We start from the raw sequence: 22,331 nt of genomic DNA, 5'->3' as shown, positions 1-22,331 counted from the left end.
ACGATTATAGCCCGACCGAGGGCGCACGATTATAGCCCGACCGAGGGCGCACGATTATAGCCCGACCGAGGGCGCATGGTTATAGCCCGACCGAGGGCGCATGGTTATAGCCCGACCGAGGGCGCATGATTATAGCCCGACCGAGGGCGCATGGTTATCCCGACCGAGTGGCATGATTATAGGCCAACCGAGGGCGCATGATTATAGCCCGACCGAGGGCGCACGATTATAGCCAGATCGAGGGCACATGATTATAGCCCGACCGAGGGCGCAAGAATGAGCGTATAGCCCAATTGAGGTCGCGCGAACGGCCGCCAAGGCCAGCAACCTATCTACCGAAGGCTAAAGCATTCCACCCAACCGAGGGCGCACAACGGAAGTCGAGGCCAATAGCCTGCCCACCGAGGGCTTAAGCGTAGTACCCACCGAGGGCCAAAGCGTAGTACCCACCGAGGGCCAAAGCGTGGTACCCACCGAGGGCCAAAGCGTAGTACCCACCGAGGGCCAAAGGGTAGTACCCACCGAGGGCCAAAGCGTAGTACCCACCGAGGGCCAAAGCGTAGTACCCACCGAGGGCCAAAGCGTAGTACCCACCGAGGGCCAAAGCATGCTGCCCACCATGGGCCTATTATATACTGCCCGCCGAGGGCTGAATCATACTGCCTATTGAGCAAACAAACAGCCACTGAGGGCTGAATCATACTGCCTATTGAGCAAACAAACAGCCACCGAGGCCGACAACCTGCCTGCCAAGGGAAAAGCAAACTCCCCGCTCGGGCCGAAATTATACTGCCCAGCGAGGGCAAACGAACGACCATCGAGGCCAAGAACTCACACAACTGCCTGGCATTAGGCGTCACACCACACGCATACGATATGATGCCCGCTTGCACCTAAAAAGATGATAAACGTAGAAGCCATGGCACCCCCACTACGGAAGGTGTATTCGTACCCTCAGCATTATACCTATGCATAATCATATGATGCCGCCGCTACCTCATGAATTGCTCTGACCAGGGTACACGGTACCGGCTAGCAAAGCAGTATAAACTGTGGCTTTCACAGTATTCACGAGAACTCTCTCGCCTCTTAGACATCCGTATATTCTCTTCCTACACATGCGTATAACCTCATACAAGCTCGCCAAGAACGCCCACACACACACACCGACATGCACGTCGCACACACACACACACACACACACACACACACACACGCACACACCACCACCACGCACACACCACCATCACGCACACACGCTCATAAGCACGCACCAGCGTTCTCTCGACCGCCTCACATTCATGTGACAGAGAATAGATGCCCGTAGACCACCACAAGCTGCTCGTGTGAGCCCACTTACTGGCCCGATCGTCGCCAACACCGCATACAGCTTGTCGGCCTAGAAAAGCACATACCGTACCAGCAAACAGGCCATCTTGCCCCGCCCTGATGGCTGCTTTCGCCTTAGCCACTCTAGCAGTAGCCACAAACTCTCACCACCTGCACTTCTGCACCTCATCCATTACTTCACACGATAGCATACGCGCCTGCCACGTGCACATCCACATATGCACAGCACACAGCACACGTCCATATCCTCACCACTGCCATACCTGCGGACTACGCACTCACACTGCTCTAAGATGCTGGCGTTGGCCCACATACCAATCACTAACACTGATACTGGCCTGGGAAAGCGCAAACGGTGGCCATCAGTTCCAGGCTAGCTCATTCTATTGGCTACTAGCCTGCCCGGCGCTGAGCCATGCATAATGCGCCTCCAGATCACATCTGGTGCGTATGCACGTGCAAGCTGGGGATCCAAGCCATAGCGCACTTTCCTCCTGCCCGATTTATCTTGGTGGGACGCGTAATGGTTGTTGGCGTAAACTTGCACATCATTGTCAGCGAGCCTTTGAGCACATTACGTTTGTTGGCCAAGTTTCCCCAAAAGAGAAGGGCCCAGGTAACACCGAACGAGGCGACGATAGTAGACTGATGGTCAATCCAGGAGAGGGTGGGTTGCCCACGCTATCAGCCAGCATACTGGTAGTCCTGGCGAGGCAATGTTATGTGCACAGCGTCAAGATATACAACGTCTTATCACCACACCAAGGTGCCATCTCACTCTCGGCCAGTGAGCCATAGAGTTGATGCGGGAGGCCGCCGCGCGAATGAATTGTTAATGAGGTGCTCAATGCAAACAAAACTAGACTCCAGAACAAAGCGTCAACCAGCGAGTTCATAGGCCGGTGGTGACTGTGGTGTAAATGGAAGCACAAGCCATAATGCACTGATCGGGCCTCAAAAGGGGCACGCAGGCATTTTTTGTTCAACATATGCCGGACAGAAAGTATAGCATGGCAGGCACAGATACGTCGGCATGAATGCGTGCGTGCACACGGCAACCATGACTTGCCCCCGGCGGGGCAAGGGTAGGTAGTGAGTAATGACCAACCATATCAACAGAAAGCAATTTGCTGCCGCTATTCGATGTCACCCACAGGCGACGGTGGTGTCAGAACCTGCGGGGCTGGGTGCACCAATGCACCTTGTAGTGGGCAGTCAGAATTCGGAGGCATTGAAAACTGCTCTCCGTTCGTTACGTGGATTGTCGAATGTTCCCCACGGCACGCCCGCGCAGCAGCTGGGGCGTCTCGTCCCCTCAGCGGTAGCAACAGCTGCTCTGCCAGCAGTGATCCGATGAACAAGTACCAACCCGACTGATAAATGGTCTTCCGGATGACCAGCTACGCTATCAAGTCTGCTCTGGAGACGCGGGGGTGAATTCGGAACTGCCACCGAGATTTCTGATAACGTTGGTCACGATTTCTAACGAACTGCTCTGGCCACGATTTCTAACGAACTGCTCTGGCCAAATTGCCAAGCGTTTGCGCAACTCGCGAACCATGACATAACAATGGTTCCGACGCGGTATGGCCCGCGTAGTGGATGGGCCATTTCATCTGCCCAGCAGTAACAACCGCTGCTCTTTCAACACTGATTCGACGAACATGTACGGTCCTGAACGACAACTGGGGTGGGATGACGATGATGGGCGCGGCATAACTGCTGCACTAGTAACAGGGGAAATGTGTAGCCACTCCCATGTCAAACGCAAAGTCGCATCCGCACGGCCCAGCTGATAAATGGATAGGGCTTCGCCTGTCGCTCTGTTGCCAGAGTTGGAGCTAAATGCAAGCACTATGTTGAACGTGCTGTGTACAATGGACACTTGGAAATCACTGCGACGACAACCAGCTGCAGTGAATTATTCCAGTTTGCATCTTGTCTTGAGTATCTTGGCGACTTGTGGCTTTAGTAAGTGAGTTGAGTTTGATATCTACTACTGTGATACTGGACACTGGATACTGTAAGTCTACAAATTATCAGCACGGTTTAAATTTCAGCATCCGCAGGCCAAAATCCTTTTCGGCCCCATTAAAATTCAGCCTATACAGCTCCTGCCTGTATATCCTGTCATACTGTATAATGCATGTTACAATTTCAAACAAATCCATCCTGACAACTCTCAGCTCCATAGGCACATCAGGGCCACTTCCATGTCCTTTCCAAACTCTCCTATCATGCCTTGGAAACGCCACAACAACTCAGTCTAGCATTTTTTTCAGCTTCTTGCTCAAACTCAACCGATTTTCACAATTCTTACTGCTCTGAAAAGCTGAGGTCCATGCACTTTTTTATGCCCATCCCGCGTGCCCCGCGCTAAATTGAAATGCCCTGGTATTTTCCAAAAAAATACAAGGTCTGAAACCAGAAAATTCGCGCTTACTCTGTGCCGTGAGTTCCTTGTTCATCTCGTTGCCTCTACTGCTCTAGGTTCATCTTTGTCCTGTCATTTTTGTTCTGTCATCTTTGTGACGAAAAACCAACATCTATCCTGTATATCACAGTTCATTTCACCATGGTAGTAGAAGCCACACCGACATTTATTTTGGGGGGGATTACGAGTGCTTAAATTGCGGCTTATGTTCCGGAAAATACGATACGGAACTAAGGAAGAGAGAGAGAGAGAGAGAGAGAGAGAGAGAGACGGAGAGAGAGAGACGGAGAGAGAGAGACGGAGAGAGAGAGAGGGAGAGAGAGAGAGGGAGAGAGAGAGAGAGAGAGAGAGAGAGAGAGAGAGAGAGAGAGAGAGAGAGAGAGAGAGAGAGAGAGAGCATGTTAAACAAATATGTGTGATTTGTGCCTCTGTTTTTTTCTGACTCTCTATGAAGGAGGCCAAGCAGCTGCAAGCAGGTAAGTGACAAATCAATTCTCAAACTTCTTTTCCGCCAAAAAGTTACGAATGACCAGTGATGCACACGAATAGTCGAATAGTAATAAAGTTCGTTTGAAGAGCTGTACAATCATGTTCTATGTGTGGCATGCATGCTAGTTTTGTACGAGTACATGTGGACCCTGCGCTAACGGCAGTAGAGCTAGGGCCGCTGCTACAGATTACAGTACAGCGGTTACCGTACGTGTACTTGACGACGAATCCAGCCTGTGTGAGCGCGCGCCAAACAGTTAGTAGTAGTAACAATACAGTGCCGGCACTGTAGTACAGTTGCAAAGGACACGTGTAGTTGTACGAGTACAGTGCGTGCACTGTACTGTTGCGAAGTGGGAACCCATAATGCCTTCTTCTTTACTACTTTAGTTCGGTCCAACTCACCCCTCTCTTTCACGTTGAAGAACCGCCTGGACATCCAGTTCGTTTTTTGTGATGGCTTCTGGCACAGCTGGTCATAGCAGCTCCGTTTAGGAGCACTCCGAGAAAGTTGATGGAGGCGCAAACATTGAATGCAAACTCTGCGAGACGAAGCTCGAGTTCAATGGCTCGGCTACGAGCTCAATGCGGGATAATCTTCCCCGACGGCATGTTACTTGCTCGACGGCTGTAGCTGCCACGGATGCGAAGGTGTCCCAGGCGAAAAGCGCAGACGCAATGCAGAAGTTTCTGGGCCGTCAACAATTTCAACGAATACTAGAATATTCGTTCGTTGCCAGATTTGGTATTTGATAGAGTATTCGTTCTTGAAAACTGGGTTAGTGTGCATCACTGGTTGGAATACTATTTAGCATCCAATCCCTCACATATTCACACTCAGTCAGGGCAACAAGAACTGGCTTTGGAGACAATGTGTTACTTCGAGTAAATGGTCTCGTAATGCAAGAGCTCGAAGAGCTGGCAAGCAATGCTAGGCCGCTAGCAGCAAATTGCTCATGATGAGCAGCAACTAACGAAGCAAATGTCCAGTTGGAAGCAATAGAGCTGTATGTCCCCAAGTAGTACCATTAGCATGAAGATATGATGGCAGGGTTCTAGCCAGGTCAAAATAGTAGGAGGGGGGGGGGGGGGGGGGCATGGGAAACAGTTACCCCGTAACCAATTTTTGCATTTTCCGAATTTGTCTTGCCATGCAAAATTCAATGTACGGGGCAAACCCCCGACTTCACAACAGACAAATGTGCCTTTATGAATCCTCCAGTAGTGACTATCCACTACACGTTTCGTTGAATGGCATCAAAAAAGCCCGAGGGTAAATAGCAGTGTTGCAGCGAATATTCGAATAATTGAACATCTTGTTTTTTTTGCGCTGCACAGAATATTCGAACGTGCGAGTCAGAAGTCGAATGTTCGAAATGCTACACTTTGTGTACAGCTTTCCGTACAAAGGCTAAATTCGCTCATCGCAGCACGCTCGCTGCGTTCTTGCATCGTAGAATGTGCAACAGTCACTGCAATTGAGCAGCAAACGACATCGTCCACATATTGTCGCTTACCGCTAATGCTGCCCAGTTTGACTTACGCGCCGTTTGTAGCTTGCACCTTCGCAAGAAATACTTATGTTCTTCTTCGTAGTTTGTAGCAGTTCCTGGTTAGTTTCGAATCGTATCAGTCCGCTTTGCTTAGTTTCGAGTCGGTAGAAATCCGTGATGTTGGATCGTAAAGCTAGCTCCGTGTGGGAGAGTTTGAGAGACTTGAGACTTCTGTTTCCTTCGCAAGTCCACAAAATAGTTAATCCTGCGCATGGAACCCGAGGATGTCGTCTTCTTCCGCTCCGAAGTATATTAGGGTCTTCCTTCGATACATCGTTGACGATCCATTTTAGGAGACTCAGTGCAACATGGAATCCAAACTGAAACGAATAAATTTTCATGTACTTGCAACAAAGAGTTACATCCAGAACAGTCCAGTCTACCGAGGAGAACTTTGTATTTTTTTGTCGCGGAATTCAAATCGCGTTTTCTCGACTTTTCCACAAAAGCTGTGGTCATGTCTTAGCACGCGCTGGCTCAAATAAACAAGGAAGCATAGTGTGCTGAAATGGGCTCGTCTGTATGGGTAGAATAGTAGAATATTCGTTCGTGCTGTGCATATTTGTTAGAATATTCGTTCGTGATTTGCTATTCTTTGCAACACTGGTAAATAGTGATTATTGGGTGAACAGGGCACATTTTAGTGCTCTTTTATTGCTTGTTTTTTGGATGAATTGGGCGCAGCATCCGGTGCGAAAAGTGGTACAAGCATGGTGGTACTGGTGGTACCGTGTGTGACGCCCCTGGACTCTAAAACCCAGTGCCTCAACTGTAGCAACACCATAACAGGTGTCTCCTGTCTGCCAATATTCTGGTGATGGAGTGGTTATTGTGCGGGAAGCAATGCCTTTCAGACACACCGTAAAATCGGGACTCAAGCGGGCTTTCTCATAATACGAGTGCATGCAGTGAAGATGCACTCTCACTTATTTTGCATTCCTGTTGCCTGTACTGTATGATTTCTTGTTAGTAATACAAAATAAACAACAAACTGTAAATCAGTGGCGGATCCAGGGGGGGGGGGGGGGGTTCCGGGGGTTCCATGGAACCCCCTAAATTTTGCAAAGTGTGCGGCTGAGAAATATCGAAAAATATCATTGTGCACAAAAGGACGTCCGTCCGATCAGATTCACAGTCAGTGCAGTCACTGAGTCAAGGAGCGCGTGCGGTAGATCGATACTGACAGTCTGTACGGATAGTAGTCTGTACTGGTGTTCACGTCCGTGATTTACAAACGGACACTGTTGTGTAAACAACATTGGGTGGCTGTTTCCTTTTTGATCTTTCGAAACGATCCAAACTAATTACTTGCCTCCATTGGCGCTGTCATTCACTGCTGCTCGGGATGGGTGTGGTGTGGTCAGTATTCCTTGGACAAGTTTTTTGCAGAAGAGAAAAGATGTTCCGAGTACTGAAACTCTTCAACGATCTTCGAACCGTACACGTAGAGTTCAAGCTCCTCAGAAGATGAGGGCTCCGACATCCAAGCAAAGTCAGTAATCTCTACCTGCTGCAGCATGCAGTAGTGACTAGTTGTTCCTCCGCAGGAACGGAGTGCTGCGCCAGCGATGTGTTTTAGATGACATTGAAAGGATTGTACAATAATTATTGTCGACACTGTTTCGCTGTTGTTGTTTCTGTCACTGAAGTGAAGACGATGCTCTTGTCCTGTGACTATAGAGCATTTCGCATCGTAAAATGCCAAAAATTTCCGAAAGTACAAATGGACAGGGAAAGTAACTTATAGTTGTCATTTCGGCATTCCTGGCTCTCAACGTACCCATGGCTTGCATATTCGATCTTTACAAGAAGTTGAAAGGGTCTTCAAGCCCTCACTGAACCGGTGTGCCAGTCGGTTGCATACATGTATATGATTATGTGTCCGTACTAAAAAATATACAATGTAGGGTAAGCAGCAGCATTTGGCCCTGCACAGGTTTTCCATCGTCCACCGCACCACAACTGCGCTCCGACTCAGTTTCCAGCGGTGTGTGGTAGACGGGGTGCTCTGGCGGTACTTTACGGTACTAAGTATGTCCGTAGTGTGTGTTTAAAAGCATGCGATTGCCACTAACACAATCGGATTGTCGTAATTACAACTTAGTGTCAACCGCACAACTTCAAAACAATCTGATTCCATAATATTTTGTAGGGCTGAAAGGAATATTCGAATTATTCGAATATTCGAAATATGCAAAGCGGAAAAAGAATAATCTTCGTTAAAGTAGAATAGGAATATTGTACAGAAACTCGCCTTTTTGACATCGATCAAGGTTATTTGGTGCAAAATATAAGTAGGCTTGCCTTTTTCGATGTGCTATAATCAGCAAGACACATGATTTTTCAAATGTCTCTCTTGTAATTGGGGTGTATGCCAATTAATGGTCTATGGTTACCATGGATAAAACTAGGTATCCATGGAAATTGCACGGTTTAGAATATTCGGAATATTCTTCGTTTCGCATGTATTCGGAAAAAGAATATTCGTTCGCTTCATTGAGCATTCGTTTCAGCCCTAATATTTTGGCTGTTCAATTTTGGTTCAACCGGAACCCCCCTGTAGAGATCTCTGGATCCGCCCCTGTAAATGTCACCTGCAGTTACACAACATTTTTGATGTGTGCTGTGTTTATCGTTGTGCCCAGGAGATACTGCTGTTCTGCCAAGTATCAGTGAACTCGAAGCAGCAGAGCAGGAGGCAGCCCGGTTGGGCGGTACGACCGTCATCCATTTCCTGCACGTGGTAATACTTGGTGCGGCACGCGTTGGAAAGACCAGCTTGCTGAAGGCGTTGCTTGAGAAGATGCACAATGAGAATGAACTCAGCACACCCGGCATGCGCACGTCCTACGCAACTACAAACATCTCTGATGACTGTCGATTCATCGAATGCCCAGACATGCCAGATGCTCTGAGTCGACTCTACGTCATCACCATGATGTGCAAACCATCCACTTCGAATCATCCCCAAGACAAAGAGACAACACAAGATGACAGAGAGAGAGCCCCAGCAGGAGAGGATCCTGTGGCTGGGACCCATGCAGGACCTATGGAGGACAGCAGTAGCAGCAGCAGCAGAAGCAGCAGCAACGGGCCAGCAATGCGCGAGGAAATCCACGAGACCATCACAGGATTTCTCAACGCAGACCGGGTAAAGTACATCTCTGACCGGGCCAACACGCCCAACTATACCGTCATCACATTCCGCGACCTTGGAGGGCAAGAAGTCTACCAATCCGTACAGCCCCTCTTCATGGCCAAAAACACAGCCTTCATTGCCACATACAACTCTTCTCTGGATCTTCTAGAGACCCTTCCCAAGTTCGATGAATTTCAGGTCAGCCGGGAAGAATGTATCGAGCGGGCCACTCTACCGGCCAATGCGACTCGCCTAGACCAGCTGCTCGGCTGGCTCGACATGCTGCTGCTGAATGCGAAAGCTGACAGCAGCACAGACCAGAGTGCTGCAGATGATGTGTTTGTAGTGGGGTGTCAGAGTGACAGGTGGAACAAAACCGATTTGCCTGATCCTTGTAAGCTACTTCAAGAGAAGATAAAAGGTACGCGGTACCAGAACCTTGTCTGGAACGACACTTCGCACTTCAAAATCGACAACACCAGATCCACTGGAAGTGCAGGACAAGCAGATGAGCTGCAGCGATTGAGAGAGGCCATCATCGACCGCTGCCAGAAGAGCCAACGTAACATCCCTGTTCCATGGCTCCGATTCTGCATATCCATACACACGCTCAAGCAGGAGGTCACTTGGCCTTGGATTTCCTTCAAGGAGGCAAAGTTCATAGCGAAGCAAGTCAAGGCTGTTCCACATGACTGCAGTGACCGGCAAATACAGCTGCTGCTGAAGTACTGCCACGAAGCAGGCCACCTGGCGTACTTCCCAACTTTCAAGCTGAAAGACACGGTCATCCTGGAGCCCCAGTTCATCCTGGACTGTGTCAATGCCTTTGTCTACATGAAGCCTGACCGAGACATCACAGTGCACGAAGCGCGGTGCTATCGTTCTGGGTTCATGACGGAGTCCCTGGCACGCAAAGCTCTCAACAAGATGTTCGAGGGTCAGTCTTACTGCGACCATGCTAAGGCGTGGCAAGCAGTCAGAGCAAGCAGTGATGGGTTCAGGCTCATTTTTGAAATCCTAGAATGGCTCTCAGTCCTGGTAATTGTGCAGGATGAGAGGTCTGCTGAGCACGAGTTTATTGTACCTGCAGTCGTCCTGGAGATGGGCACGGACCCGCAAACGCCTTGTTCCTGTGCCTATGTGTCCATGAAGCACACAAACCGAGATGAGTTGATGCACTTTCCCGTGTTCCTGTATTGGCAATGCGTGGTGGAGGTGCTGCTTAAGTCACACAAGCGCTCGGCTGCCACACTGTCACGGTGCAGCGTTCGCCTTCGCTGGAACAGAGATTGGCCGTGGCTGCACCTGCACTATACACGCTACGGCTTACAAGTGTACGTCGAGTGCAAGGGCCGACACGGCGGTAGCGGAAAGTCTACGCTGGATGAAGTCCGGGCAATCGTGCTCACAGTGGTACGGAAGTGGGGCCTGCAGGTCGAAGTGATCAGCACATTGCCATGCCCCTGCGGAGAGACATCGGGCGAGGAGTGTTTACAGCATGGCTTATCTACGTGCCGCGCGCCAAGCTGTGCGCACGCCTTGGACGCTTCCACCCTAGTGGCTGAAGACTACCCACTGTGTACACGTTCAAATCCGGATATACAGATGATCCGTGAGCAGGCCATGTTCTGGCTGGGCCTTGACCAGGTTAGAAACTTGACCTGATTGAATTCCCGCAGCTATGCAATAAACGTTACGTTAGTAGCGCCTGCCGCTAGCTTTACTTCATATGTTTTTTGGGGGGGGGGGGGGCACGAACCATGAGACAAGTTCCACTAGGCCTTGTTGTAATTCTGTTTATCTCTGTTTAGGACGAGAGTTCTTCACACACAAAGTTGCACCATGTCTCTATTTTCTTAAAACTTGCCACATATTCCCGTCATGTTAATGAGGAGATAACCATTTTGAGCCTACTCTGACTTCAGCGATTATGGCTTGTGCGTGTGCGTGTTTGCATGCATGTGTGCTTTTGCTCGTGTGTATTTACATGTATGTGTGTGTGTGTGTGGTGTGTGCGCGTGCGGGTGTGTGCGTGCGGGTGGGCGTGTGTGTGTGCGGGCGTGTGCGTGTGGGCGTGGGCATGTGCTTGCGTGTACTTGGTCTCTTGCAATACCTACAGGATGCATGTGGAAAGCTGTTTGACCCGAGATCGGCCTCTCTTCCTTCAGGTTAGTTGGATGCACAATACAAACAGATCTGGTACTTCCAAATGATGTTTTGCATGATCGCCGCATTCGTGTGAACCTTTAGTCGCAAGGAAACCGGTACGCTGTTCTATTTTCGTTTTGAGTTACCTATTCCCGTTCGGGTATTGAACACGGCATGAGCACAGGACCATATCTGCTGTGGATAGAATGTAAAATTTGAGCCTCTTCTCACCGCAAGCTGGTGTTTGATCCCAGCCAACACTGCAGTTCTGACTCTGTTTTGGGCCCTGGACAACTGACATTACATTGTCATAGAATGGCTATGGGGTCGCTGTCATATTTTGTCGCCCTGAAGCGAATATCGTCCGTGGTAGAGGAGGAGGAGGGTGGGAGGTCGAAATTCGTAACTTGCTCAACAATGCACTACGTGTACATGCACTTGATTTATGGTGTCCAGCATTGCAAACTGTGTTCATTTTGGAGGAGTGAGGGGTCCGTCCGAGTATGAAATGAACCATGTTTGTTTCAGTGGCGACAATAAACTTCTGCAACAAACCGTGTGTGTGTACATGTATACGTTGCATCTGCATGTGTGTGTGTGTGTGTGTGTGTGCGTGTGTGTGTGTGTGTGTGTGTGTGTGCGTGTGTGTGTGCGTGTGTGTGTGCGTGTGTGTGCGTGTGTGTGTGTGCGTGTGTGTGCGTGCGTGGGTGTGTGTGCGTGTGTGTGCGTGTGCATGTCTCTTGGCCACTCCAATGGCATGCCGTCTGTTGGCTTGCAGCAGAAGCCTGTGCCAGTGTGGGCAGTAGAAGTGGTGGTCAAGGTGCTGGTGGAAGCGGTCATCACAGCGCTGGTGGAAGCGGTGTTCACGACGCTGAATTCATGTCACTTGGTGCCATTGGGTTAGTAAAGGCTTTCCTCGCAGGTTTATAATATAAATAGGTCAAATACGTTGCCTTGGAGCGGACCAATCAGCCGCTTTCATTAACGAAGCGTTCAGGGTAATGGAAACACTGACAACACGCTGCCTGCACATTTTGTGAGGGGGGGGGCTTTTTGATCACAAAATGCTGCATTGCATTTCAAGACTCCACATTCCACCGAGGTGGGATTCTACTGTCCACGGGGAGGGGGGGGGGGGGGCTCTACTGTCCACTGGGAGGGGGGGGGGGCAGGCACTTTGCACTGGGGGGGGGGGGGGGGGGGGGGGCTCTACTGTCCACTGGGGGGGGGGGGGGGCAGGCACTCTACTGTCCACATGGGGGGGGGGGGGGGGGGCACTCTACCGTGTCCACCGAGGGAGGCTCTACTGTTACGGCCCTACCTAGAACGTGGACCTGTTTCTATTTTTTGGTTTTTTGTGCTGTTTTGTTCTGTATACCACTCTGCACTGCAGTGGAAAGACACTTGATCAGATTGCCAACCGGCATGCGTTTGTTAGCTCGATTGAACCGTTCATCGGTGGAGAGGAGAAAGGCGACGAGAGAGGTTGGTTGCTTTAGGACACCGCGATTCATGTGTATTTCAATGATACCGGGTTGTGAATATATTTTCTCCAGTAAGGATACGGCAGAGTTTTAGCCGTGTGTATGTAGCGAATTATGAGTAAACGTAGTTTGAAGTAGTTCTACAGTCAACCTTATTATCTGGGAGTGTAGGAGCCGTTCGATTGCGGGCCATTTTCGGAAAAAATGAGCGTGAGGCGGGTGGCCTAAATTTCCTTTGTATTTGAACATTCTCGGTGACGTCCAAGTATACTAATTTTGTGGTTCAACCAGTAGCATCACCAGTAGCACCTTCAGCAGCAGCATCACCAGTAGCACCTTCACCAGCATCAGCAGCAGTAGCAGCATCACCAGTAGCACCTTCACCAGCATCAGCAGCAGTAGCAGCATCACCAGTAGCACCTTCACCAGCATCAGCAGCAGTAGCAGCATCACCAGTAGCACCTTCACCAGCATCAGCAGCAGTAGCAGCATCACCAGTAGCACCTTCACCAGCATCAGCAGCAGTAGCAGCATCACCAGTAGCACCTTCACCAGCATCAGCAGCAGTAGCAGCATCACCAGTAGCACCTTCACTAGCATCAGCAGTAGCAGTAGAACCTTCATCAGTATCAGCAGCAGTAGCACTAGCAGTGGCAACTTCAGCTGCAGCAGTATCACCAGTAGCAGCTGCAACAGCAGCACCAGGATCCCCTACAGTGGAAATAGCTGTAAACACAATAGGGTTCTTCACATTCAACACCCAACAGGGGCTACGGGATTCTACAAGATTCTACGGAATTCTGTTCATCTGTACAACATGCATTATGCTTATACAGTATGCGTTTGTGTATGCTGACGAGTCCCCAAAGGACGAAACAGTTCTGTCCGTAGATTGGGTATGTGTATATTAGATACAGTGTGTGGTGTGTATAAAAGTATACATGGCATACTGAAATGGAGCCACATGCATGTAGCACAACAGTGATTTAGATGCCAAGAATTCTTGCCAGGTTAGCCATTGCCATGGTATAAGCGTACTTAGATCAACCACTGATGATGTACAGGTCCAGACTGGAGTGATGCACATCGACCCTCTAGAACCTGCCTGTGTTAACCTATCGTGTATGGCTGGTCAAATATCATTTTTTTCTCTGTTTGTTCATGTGTGTGTTTTTTATCCCTTGTATACCTTGATTAGGTGAGGATGAGAAGTCGTACGGCGACCCATTCCAACAGCGTGCGTTTCTAACCGATATTTCGCCTTGGTTGGGCAAATTACCAGCGGGAACATTTCGTAAGATGGCGCAAGAGGCCGGGTTCTTCGCCGATCTGGAGCAGATAGAAGACTTGAAGAGGATTGAGGAACGGCGTGGACCACGCACTCACAACGAGGAGTTGGTCAACATTGTACGCAGCGAGGAACAGGCCGGCTACATCAAGCTGGTGAAGGTCATCAAACGCTGGGGTCAATATCCCGACAAGGTCGACAAGATGAACCAGCTTCTGCCACGGCAGGATCATGTGTAAACGGTAGGTTGGTTGAGTTCTTGCACTACCTGAATTCCGAATAGGTCGTTGAAACGTACGTCTCTCGTTTGGCAGTGATATTTTGTTTCCAATAAAATATTGTCCCAGCTGTGATAGAAAGTATGCTGATGAGGTGTCCATTGTCCGTAAATCAAATTGGAGAAAAGTAAAAGTTCCTTACGACTGGAAATTTGGAGCACATCTACTGATACCAAGAGTACATGAAAACCAGAGTGTGCAGCTCGGATGGGTTGCTGTCACGACGGCGAAATTCCGTGATTACATCATTTTAGTGATGTAGTGCGTACAAGCAGGATTCAAGCGGGTCTCTTTCTGCACAACTGCAGCTAGGTTGTACGCACTACGCCATTTCCCGCCTCAGATCTGCGCCAAATATGATGTAATCACGGAATTCCGCCGTGACAGACACCCATAGCAGAAAAGGCCCCAAGCTGCACACTCTGGTTTTCATGTACTCTTGCTGATACTGAAGTATGTACCATATTTTGCGGAGTGTTAGCCACACCTTTAAACGCCTGAAATTTATTTAAAATTGTGTGCATGAGTGTGGATTTAGGTGTATGTGTATATGTGTGTGTGTGTGTGTGTATGTGTGTGTGTGTTCATATGCATGTATCAAATCTATTTTGCCTCCGATGTATACTGTTATGTGATCGTCTTCGTGGCTGTGCCGTATTCTCTGTTTGCTCCATCACAGATTGACGTTTCAAACAATTCACGCAGCAAGTGCTGGTACTGTTCTCTCTCTCTTTCTCTCTCTCTCTCCCTCTCTCTCCCTCTCCCTCTCTCTCCCTCTCTCTCTCTCTCTCTCTCTCTCTCTCTCTCTCTCTCTCTCTCTCTCTCTCTCTCTCTCTCTCTCTCTCTCTCTCTCCGTTGTGTGTTATCTATCTTACTGACTGGCTATGCTATCCGTCAAATCCATTCCTCCATTCTTCCTTGGTCATATCTGCCAATTTTTAGCAACATTATGTTTTCTTGATCGCCACCCCACTAAATATACGTAAATGAAATAGTCTAGTATGTTAGACAGTAGAGACAGCTAATTGTAGAGGACCACACCAGGTTACTACGCTCGTTGCAGAATTACTACTTATAGTCATGCAGATACATGAAATTTTTCTTTTGAATTTGATGAATACATATATTGGAATATTTTCACTAGGCCGGAGTCCTCAACCTCATTTGGCCGAGGAGGTTTGAATATTTTAGAGATATATTTCAAGTTAGTCTTTATTTCTACATTCCAGTCACTTATAGATATACAAACTCATTCCAGCAGCTGATGTAATACTCTAGGTTACTCTACCCTGTATGAGCCCATGATGAGAAGGGAACGAAAACGTTTGGTTCAGAAAATCTTCCATTTATTCTTCTAGACTGGTGTGGACAGCGCATAGATCATGCATACTCGGATTCGGCAGCTGGTTCGTGTGTTTACGTGTGCACGTGCACGCTTGCCTAGGAGACTGCATAGTCGGATTCGGCAGCTGGTTCGTGTGTTTGCGTGTGCACGTGCGCGCGTGCCTAGAAGACTGCATAGTCGGATTCGGCAGCTGGTTCGTGTGTTTGCGTGTACACGTGCGCGCGTGCCTAGGATACTGCATAGTCGGATTCGGCAGCTGGTTCGTGTGTTTGCGTGTGCACGTGCGCACGTGCCTAGGAGACTGCATAGTCAGATTCGGCAGGTGGTTCGTATGTTTGCGTGTGCGCGTGCCTAGGAGACTGAATAGTCGGATTCGGCAGCTGGTTCGTGTGTTTGCGTGTGCACGTGCGCGCGTGCCTAGGAGACTGCATAGTCGGATTCAGCAGCTGGTTTGTGTGTTTCCGTGTCCACGTGCGCGCGTCCCTAGGAGACTGCATAGTCGGATTCAGCAGCTGGTTCGTGTGTTTGCGTGTGCGCGTGCCTAGGAGACTGCATAGTCGGATTCGGCAGCTGGTTCGTGTTGTTCCTTGTGCACGTGCACGCGTGCCTAGGAAACTGCATAGTTGGATTCGGCAGCTGGTTCGTGTGTTTGCGTGTGCACCTGCGCACGTGCCTAGGAGACTGCATAGTCGCATTCGGCAGCTGGTTCGTGTGTTTGTGTGTGCACGTGCGCGCGTGCCTAGGAGACTGCATAGTCGGATTCGGCAGCTGGTTTGCGTGTGCGCGTGCCTAGGAGACTGCATAGTCGGATTCGGCAGCTGGTTCGTGTGTTTACGTGTGCACGTGCACGCTTGCCTAGGAGACTGCATAGTCGGATTCGGCAGCTGGTTCGTGTGTTTACGTGTGCACGTGCGCGCGTGCCTAGGAGACTGCATAGTCGGATTCGGCAGCTGGTTCGTGTGTTTGCGTGTGCACGTGCGCGCGTGCCTAGGAGACTGCATAGTCGGATTCAGCAGCTGGTTTGTGTGTTTCCGTGTTCACGTGCGCGCGTGCCTAGGAGACTGAATAGTCGGATTGGGCAGCTGGTTCGTGTGTTTGCGTGTGCGCGTGCACGCCTGCCTAGGAGATTGCATAGTCGGATTGAGCAGCTGGTTCGTGTGTTTGCGTGTGCGCGTGCCTAGGAGACTGCATAGTCGGATTCGGCAGCTGGTTCGTGTGTTTACGTGTGCACGTGCACGCTTGCCTAGGAGACTGCATAGTCGGATTCGGCAGCTGGTTCGTGTGTTTACGTGTGCACGTGCGCGCGTGCCTAGGAGACTGCATAGTCGGATTCAGCAGCTGGTTTGTGTGTTTCCGTGTTCACGTGCGCGCGTGCCTAGGAGACTGAATAGTCGGATTCGGCAGCTGGTTCGTGTGTTTCCGTGTGCGCGTGCACGCCTGCCTAGGAGATTGCATAGTCGGATTCAGCAGCTGGTTCGTGTGTTTGCGTGTGCACGTGTGCGCGTGCCTAGGAGACTGCATAGTCGGATTCGGCAGCTGGTTCGTGTGTTTGCGCGTTCACGTGCGCGCGTGCCTAGGAGACTGAATAGTCGGATTCGGCAGCTGGTTCGTGTGTTTGCGTGTGCGCGTGCACGCGTGCCTAGGAGACTGCATAGTCGGATTCAGCAGCTGGTTCGTGTGTTTGCGTGTGTGCGTGTGCCTGGGAGACTGCATAGTCGGATTCGGCAGCTGGTTCGTGTGTTTGCGTGTGCACGTGCGCGCGTGCCTACAAGACTGCATAGTCGGATTCGGCAGCTGGTTCGTGTGTTTGCGTGTTCACGTTCGCGCGTGCCTAGGAGACTGCATAGTCGGATTCGGCAGCTTGTTCGTGTGTTTGCGTGTGCACGTGCGAGCGTGCCTAGGAGACTGCATAGTCGGATTCGGCAGCTGGTTCGTGTGTTTGCGTGTGCACGTGCGCGTGTGCCTAGGAGACTACATAGTCGGATTCGGCAGCTGGTTCGTGTGTTTGCGTGTGCATGGCGCGTGCCTAGGAGACTGCATAGTCGGATTCGGCAGCTGGTTCGTGTGTTTGCGTGTGCATGGCGCGCGTGCCTAGGAGACTGCATAGTCGGATTCGGCAGCTGGTTCGTGTGTGCATGGCGCGCGTGCCTAGGAGACTGCATAGTCGGATTCGGCAGCTGGTTCGTGTGTTCGCGTGTTTACGTGTGCGCGTGCCGAGGAGACTGCAAAGTCGGATTCGGCAGCTGGTTCGTGTGTTTGCGTGTGCACGTGCGCGCGTGCCTAGGAGACTGCATAGTCGCATTCGGCAGCTGGTTCTTCTGTTTGCGTGTGCACGTGCGCGCGTGCCTAGGAGACTGCATAGTTAGATTCGGCAGCTGGTTCGTGTGTGCACGTGTGCGCGTGCCTAGGAGACTGCATACAGTCAACTTCGCTTATAACGACACTCGGCGGGGCATCAAAAAGGTGTCCTTATTCGCGAAGTGTCGTTATACCTTAAGTCTCATTACATGTATTACAGTGGTATGGGACTTTGCTCTGGGCATGGAAATTCTGTCGTTATTCGCGAATTGTCGTTATATCCGCAGTCGTCATTAGCGAAGTTGACTGTAGTCGGATTCGGCAGCTGGTTCGTGTGTTTGTGTGTGCACGTGCGCGTGCCTAGGAGACTGCATACCGTATTTCCGCAAAATAAAAGGCCATCCTCGTATAGAACGCCTTCCTCGTATACAAGGCGGGCGCAGGGGGCGATTGGAAAAATAAAAGACTGTCTGTGATTAGAAGACCGGGCCTACTAAATGAGTCTTTGTTCTTGTGTTAAAAATAGAAGACCGTGCTCAAACTGTGGAAAAATAGAAGACCGTGCTCAAACAGTGTAGAAGAAAATGGAAGAACGGGGGTAAAACTGTGTGGCGACAAATAGAAGACCGGGGGCAAACTGGGTTCAAGACCGTCCTCAAATACAAGACCGTTCTCGATTATAAGGCCGGGTTAGGACGAGGTTGAAAAAATAGTAGACCGCCGCTAAGACCGGCCTACTATTTGTGGAAATACGGTAGTCGGATTCGGCAGCTGGTCCGTGTGTTTGTGTGTGCACGTGCGCGCGTGCCTAGGAGACTGCATTCTAGTCACTGGCATGGTAGTTGTCGGCAGCCGGTTTGTGTGTGCGTGTATGCATGCATGTGTGTGACATCATCTTAACATAATAATAAAATTATAATAAATTAAGACTTAAAAATAAAATATAATATTTAGCCGTCAGATGAGAAAACAGACCTTATCGCAAAAACTGTACAGTGCAGAAAAGTGCACTTGAAAGTTGGCGAGTTTACCCACTGGTGCGTCTGGACAACCAAGCTACAAACCGTCGTATTTCAGTCAAATATCGGTCTTTCGGGACAATCCAAGTATGTAAATCGAAGAGAAAAGTCCATTGTCTCCGAGTTTTGTGTGAAAGTTATTCAATTTGCTGACGATATTCTATTGTATGTTTGCGGTACGCAGAAGATTGCGCTTAGCAACTCCCTGTCTGCAGCTGTCTCAGCCATTAGTACCTGGCTGTCAAACCGCAATTTAATTCTAAATGCCCGGAAGACACAAGTGCTCTTCCTGTCTACGCCACATATTACTGACCACCAATTTGCAGTACCTTGTCATGGAGTGCAGCTAAAGCAAGTGACATGTGCAAAGTATCTTGGAATACATTTGGATCAGGATCTTTCTTGGAGGACTCAAGCAAGTGATTCTATGGTCACCAAACTTGCCAGTAAAATTGGTATTCTGTTCCGAAATCGACACAATATTCCGCTGACTTGCCGAGAAACCTTTGTAAAGTGCCTAGTGTTGCCAGATTTTCTATATGCATCAAATTGTTTTTCTGCTGGCCTTTCCTTAACCCAGTTAGGTAGGCTTGAACGAATGCTAAAGCGAGCTTTGCGTTCAATGTACGATACTGGTTTTTGTAGCCCATCAAGCCCTTTATTTGCGAGACTTGGTCTAGATCGTTTGGCATCCATGTATTGCAAGAAATTACTGTATCTGACGTAGCGCTGTTTGGAAGGCCGCTGTAGTGTCATTGAGTCGATTGTTCGAGCGTTTAAATAATGGTCTTGCAACGCGCAGCCTTGTATCACGCACTCTTAAGTTGCCCATGCTCAGAACTGCCTTTGCCCGTCATGGCGCTTCCTTCGGTGCTAAGCTGTGGAATTATTTACACCCTCTAGCTCGCTGTGTGGACAACTCCGCCCGTTTTAAGAAACTGTTACCCCAATGCCTTGCTTTTTCACGCTAGTACTTATGATTTTCAGCTATGCAAAATGCGAACATCATCACCTATCCAATACCGGTAGTCTATTATATTAATTGTTCATATCTTTTTGCATCTTTCCCTCGAGTGGGTCTATTGTTATTAGGCAATTGTCTGTTATAGTCGCCACTATAAATAAAAATCCAATCCAATCCAATCCAAAACTCCAAGGAATCCAATACAGCATGCGCGATCGCGGCACGATGCTGCGTTCCCGAGATGCGAAGCCTGCAAGATACGTCACGGCACTTTGCATTTCTACACGCGAGTCAAACGCTCCAGACCTGGTAGTACAGGAGCCAAGTGGGCAAAATGTGACTTCACGTTCCCACTTGGGGTGTACCACGATTATTTTGCTAATTATGATAGAGGAGCATACGTAGATGATGTTTCCACTTGTTGTCATTCTCAGAACTTTCTGAAAGGTTGTGAAAAATGCAATTGAAATTGCCTTTAGTTACCATGCCAACTGACCACAAAAATCGATTTTCTATTACTTTCATCCCGGAAAATTCTATCTGCCAAACAACTACATAAAATATTTGAAGCACCCCAGAGCATTTTTCGAACTTGGTTACCATGGTAACCAATGGTAACCAAGAACAAACATCATAGCAACAGCATGGCAACACTGTAATAATAGCGCAGAAACAGTTACGATTCTTACGAAACATTAATAATGGGTAGGACTGATGTTATCAATCCTGGAATATTATATATATTATGGATTAGAAGCATGCCTTGAAACAACTTATCTGGAAAGACTTTCATGCAATGGGTGCACCACTACGCCCCGTTTCATCAATGCAGAGGACAGACCGTTTCGATTGGCCATGTATTAGCATTGATTGAGCTGCTTAAACGCATGGCAACCAGAATCCGTAAACTGTACCCTAGAGTCTGATGTACTTCGAATTACACATAACATAGCCAGCCAGAGTAGCAGTATCAGAGGAAACATCACGGAAGACAACGACTACTGCAGTTCACTTAGGCTCATTACAGATATTATGCTGTGATTGTTATCAACATGAAAAATATATACAGTGTGGAAAGAGTGTGTGGCATGATCGAATGGGCCTACCAGGTTGCCAGGGCAAGTACAGTCTGTAGGCAGTTAAACAGATAGAAATGTTACACCAATGCCTCAACACGATGACAGCTGTGGTGATGGAGATCTTGGACCAGGCATGTGTAGTAATCCAACGGCTCTGTAACATAACAAACAAAAGACAAGGTGGATCAGATATATTACCCGTGACTGCCTGCAGCCAAGGAAGTTCAACACAAATAAGAGGTACCCAGCCTGGATGAAGAATAGACAATAATATTACTCACACTGGACAGTGTCGTCATCTTCTTGAATTATGGGATGACCTGACTCCTCGCGGTTGCTACACTCGCTACTGCATCCACAAACATCCGTGCAGGGAAGGGATTGGCTGCGGCATGAGCATCTATTTCCTTGGCAGCCGGTCTTGCAGGAACACTTCACAAATTCCAAGATTGCTTGTGGTGCTGCAGCTACCGAGAGCCAATCAATGCGCAGCTGGCCATTGGACAGCTGCCAACCATGGCTTCCAGCGTACGCTTCAGGGATAGGGGGCTGGGCTTCTAGAGCACCTCACCAAACAGCCGCCTGGAAGTTGGCCCTTGCTGCGTGTTTACGCAGAGCATCGTGGCATGGGGGCAGTCTGCTCGAATCCTTGGCGTTATCCAGCAAGCAAAACAACTCGTACCGTAAGCTGTTAACGCTTGACTGGTTTGGCCGGCCATGCAGCATGCAGACAAACCGCTCGATTTCTGCCATGGCGCCTGCTGACAGCGGGTTGAAGGCTTTGCCAAGTTCGGCCATTGAACTTCGTGCCAGGTCTCCCTTGCTTCCATCACTGGTCAGGAGCTGATAAGCGCTGGTCTTGCCCTTTCCGTGGAACGCACTGACCGTATCACACCCGGTAAAGGCATGCATGCCGATCAGTGCGTCACACACGGAAGTGCCTAGCGCAGAGCCAATCTTTGAGAGATTCAGGAGCAGGACTTTGCTCCTAGAACCAGGCAGAAACAGGAGCTTCATACTGTCAGGAAAGCGGTGGCTCAGTCCGCAACCCAGAACCGCTACGTCCGTGTCCGGCGACTTGATCGTGACCGAAGTATAGCCTTCTGTACAAGCATCACGAGCGTGCAGCAGAAGCCGAGTGTCTGCGGCCTCTTCATGTGAGCAGTTCAGCCGTAAGCACTCTGTTGCTGTGGTGGTGAGGCCATCAGGTGACACTAGCTTGACGCAGCTGATACCGTCTGTTGCGTACAGCTGTCTAGCTTTCAGGTGGCTGGCGTAGGCATCGGTGGACCATTCCGTAACAAGGAAGCTAACAAGCTCAGTCTTGCTGCCACTTGACAAGAACTTAGCCCATTGCTTCGGCGTGTGCTGCTGTCCACTTGAGATTCTTAGCCGGATCTCACCATGCGATTGCGCTCGTCGACTTCGCTCAACATCTTTGATGGAGTATTCTGGATACGTAT

The 22,331-nt window shown here is 49.5% G+C and overlaps 1 protein-coding gene and 1 long non-coding RNA gene across 3 annotated transcripts; one reads left to right on the top strand and one right to left on the bottom strand.

The window, feature by feature from the left end:
• The first annotated feature begins 4,157 nt into the window (after positions 1-4,157).
• On the top strand, positions 4,158-15,520 carry LOC135823368 (uncharacterized). Of its 2 annotated transcripts, none has more exons than XM_065336220.1 (7): positions 4,158-4,260; positions 8,472-10,612; positions 11,085-11,133; positions 11,895-12,012; positions 12,507-12,598; positions 13,796-14,127; positions 14,843-15,520. In XM_065336220.1, exons 1-6 carry the CDS (start codon positions 4,233-4,235, stop codon positions 14,122-14,124), a joined length of 2,757 nt encoding a protein of 918 aa, XP_065192292.1. In that variant the 5' UTR covers positions 4,158-4,232; the 3' UTR covers positions 14,125-14,127; positions 14,843-15,520. The 2 variants fall into 2 exon arrangements, with proteins under 2 accessions (XP_065192292.1, XP_065192290.1); XM_065336218.1 differs by having other exon boundaries at positions 11,892-12,012.
• A 5,049-nt stretch (positions 15,521-20,569) lies between these two features.
• Positions 20,570-22,005, bottom strand: LOC135822998 (uncharacterized). The gene is made up of 2 exons (XR_010554587.1): positions 21,150-22,005; positions 20,570-21,022 (listed from the first exon to the last, which is right to left on the bottom strand). It is a non-coding gene; the product is annotated as an uncharacterized LOC135822998 (long non-coding RNA).
• Between the last annotated feature and the right edge of the window lie 326 nt (positions 22,006-22,331).

Source organism: Sycon ciliatum, chromosome 8, assembly GCF_964019385.1.
Source record: "Sycon ciliatum chromosome 8, ocSycCili1.1, whole genome shotgun sequence".
Taxonomy (NCBI): domain Eukaryota; kingdom Metazoa; phylum Porifera; class Calcarea; order Leucosolenida; family Sycettidae; genus Sycon; species Sycon ciliatum.
Note: the sequence above shows the minus strand (reverse complement) of the source record. Positions and strands in the feature narration are given on the sequence as shown.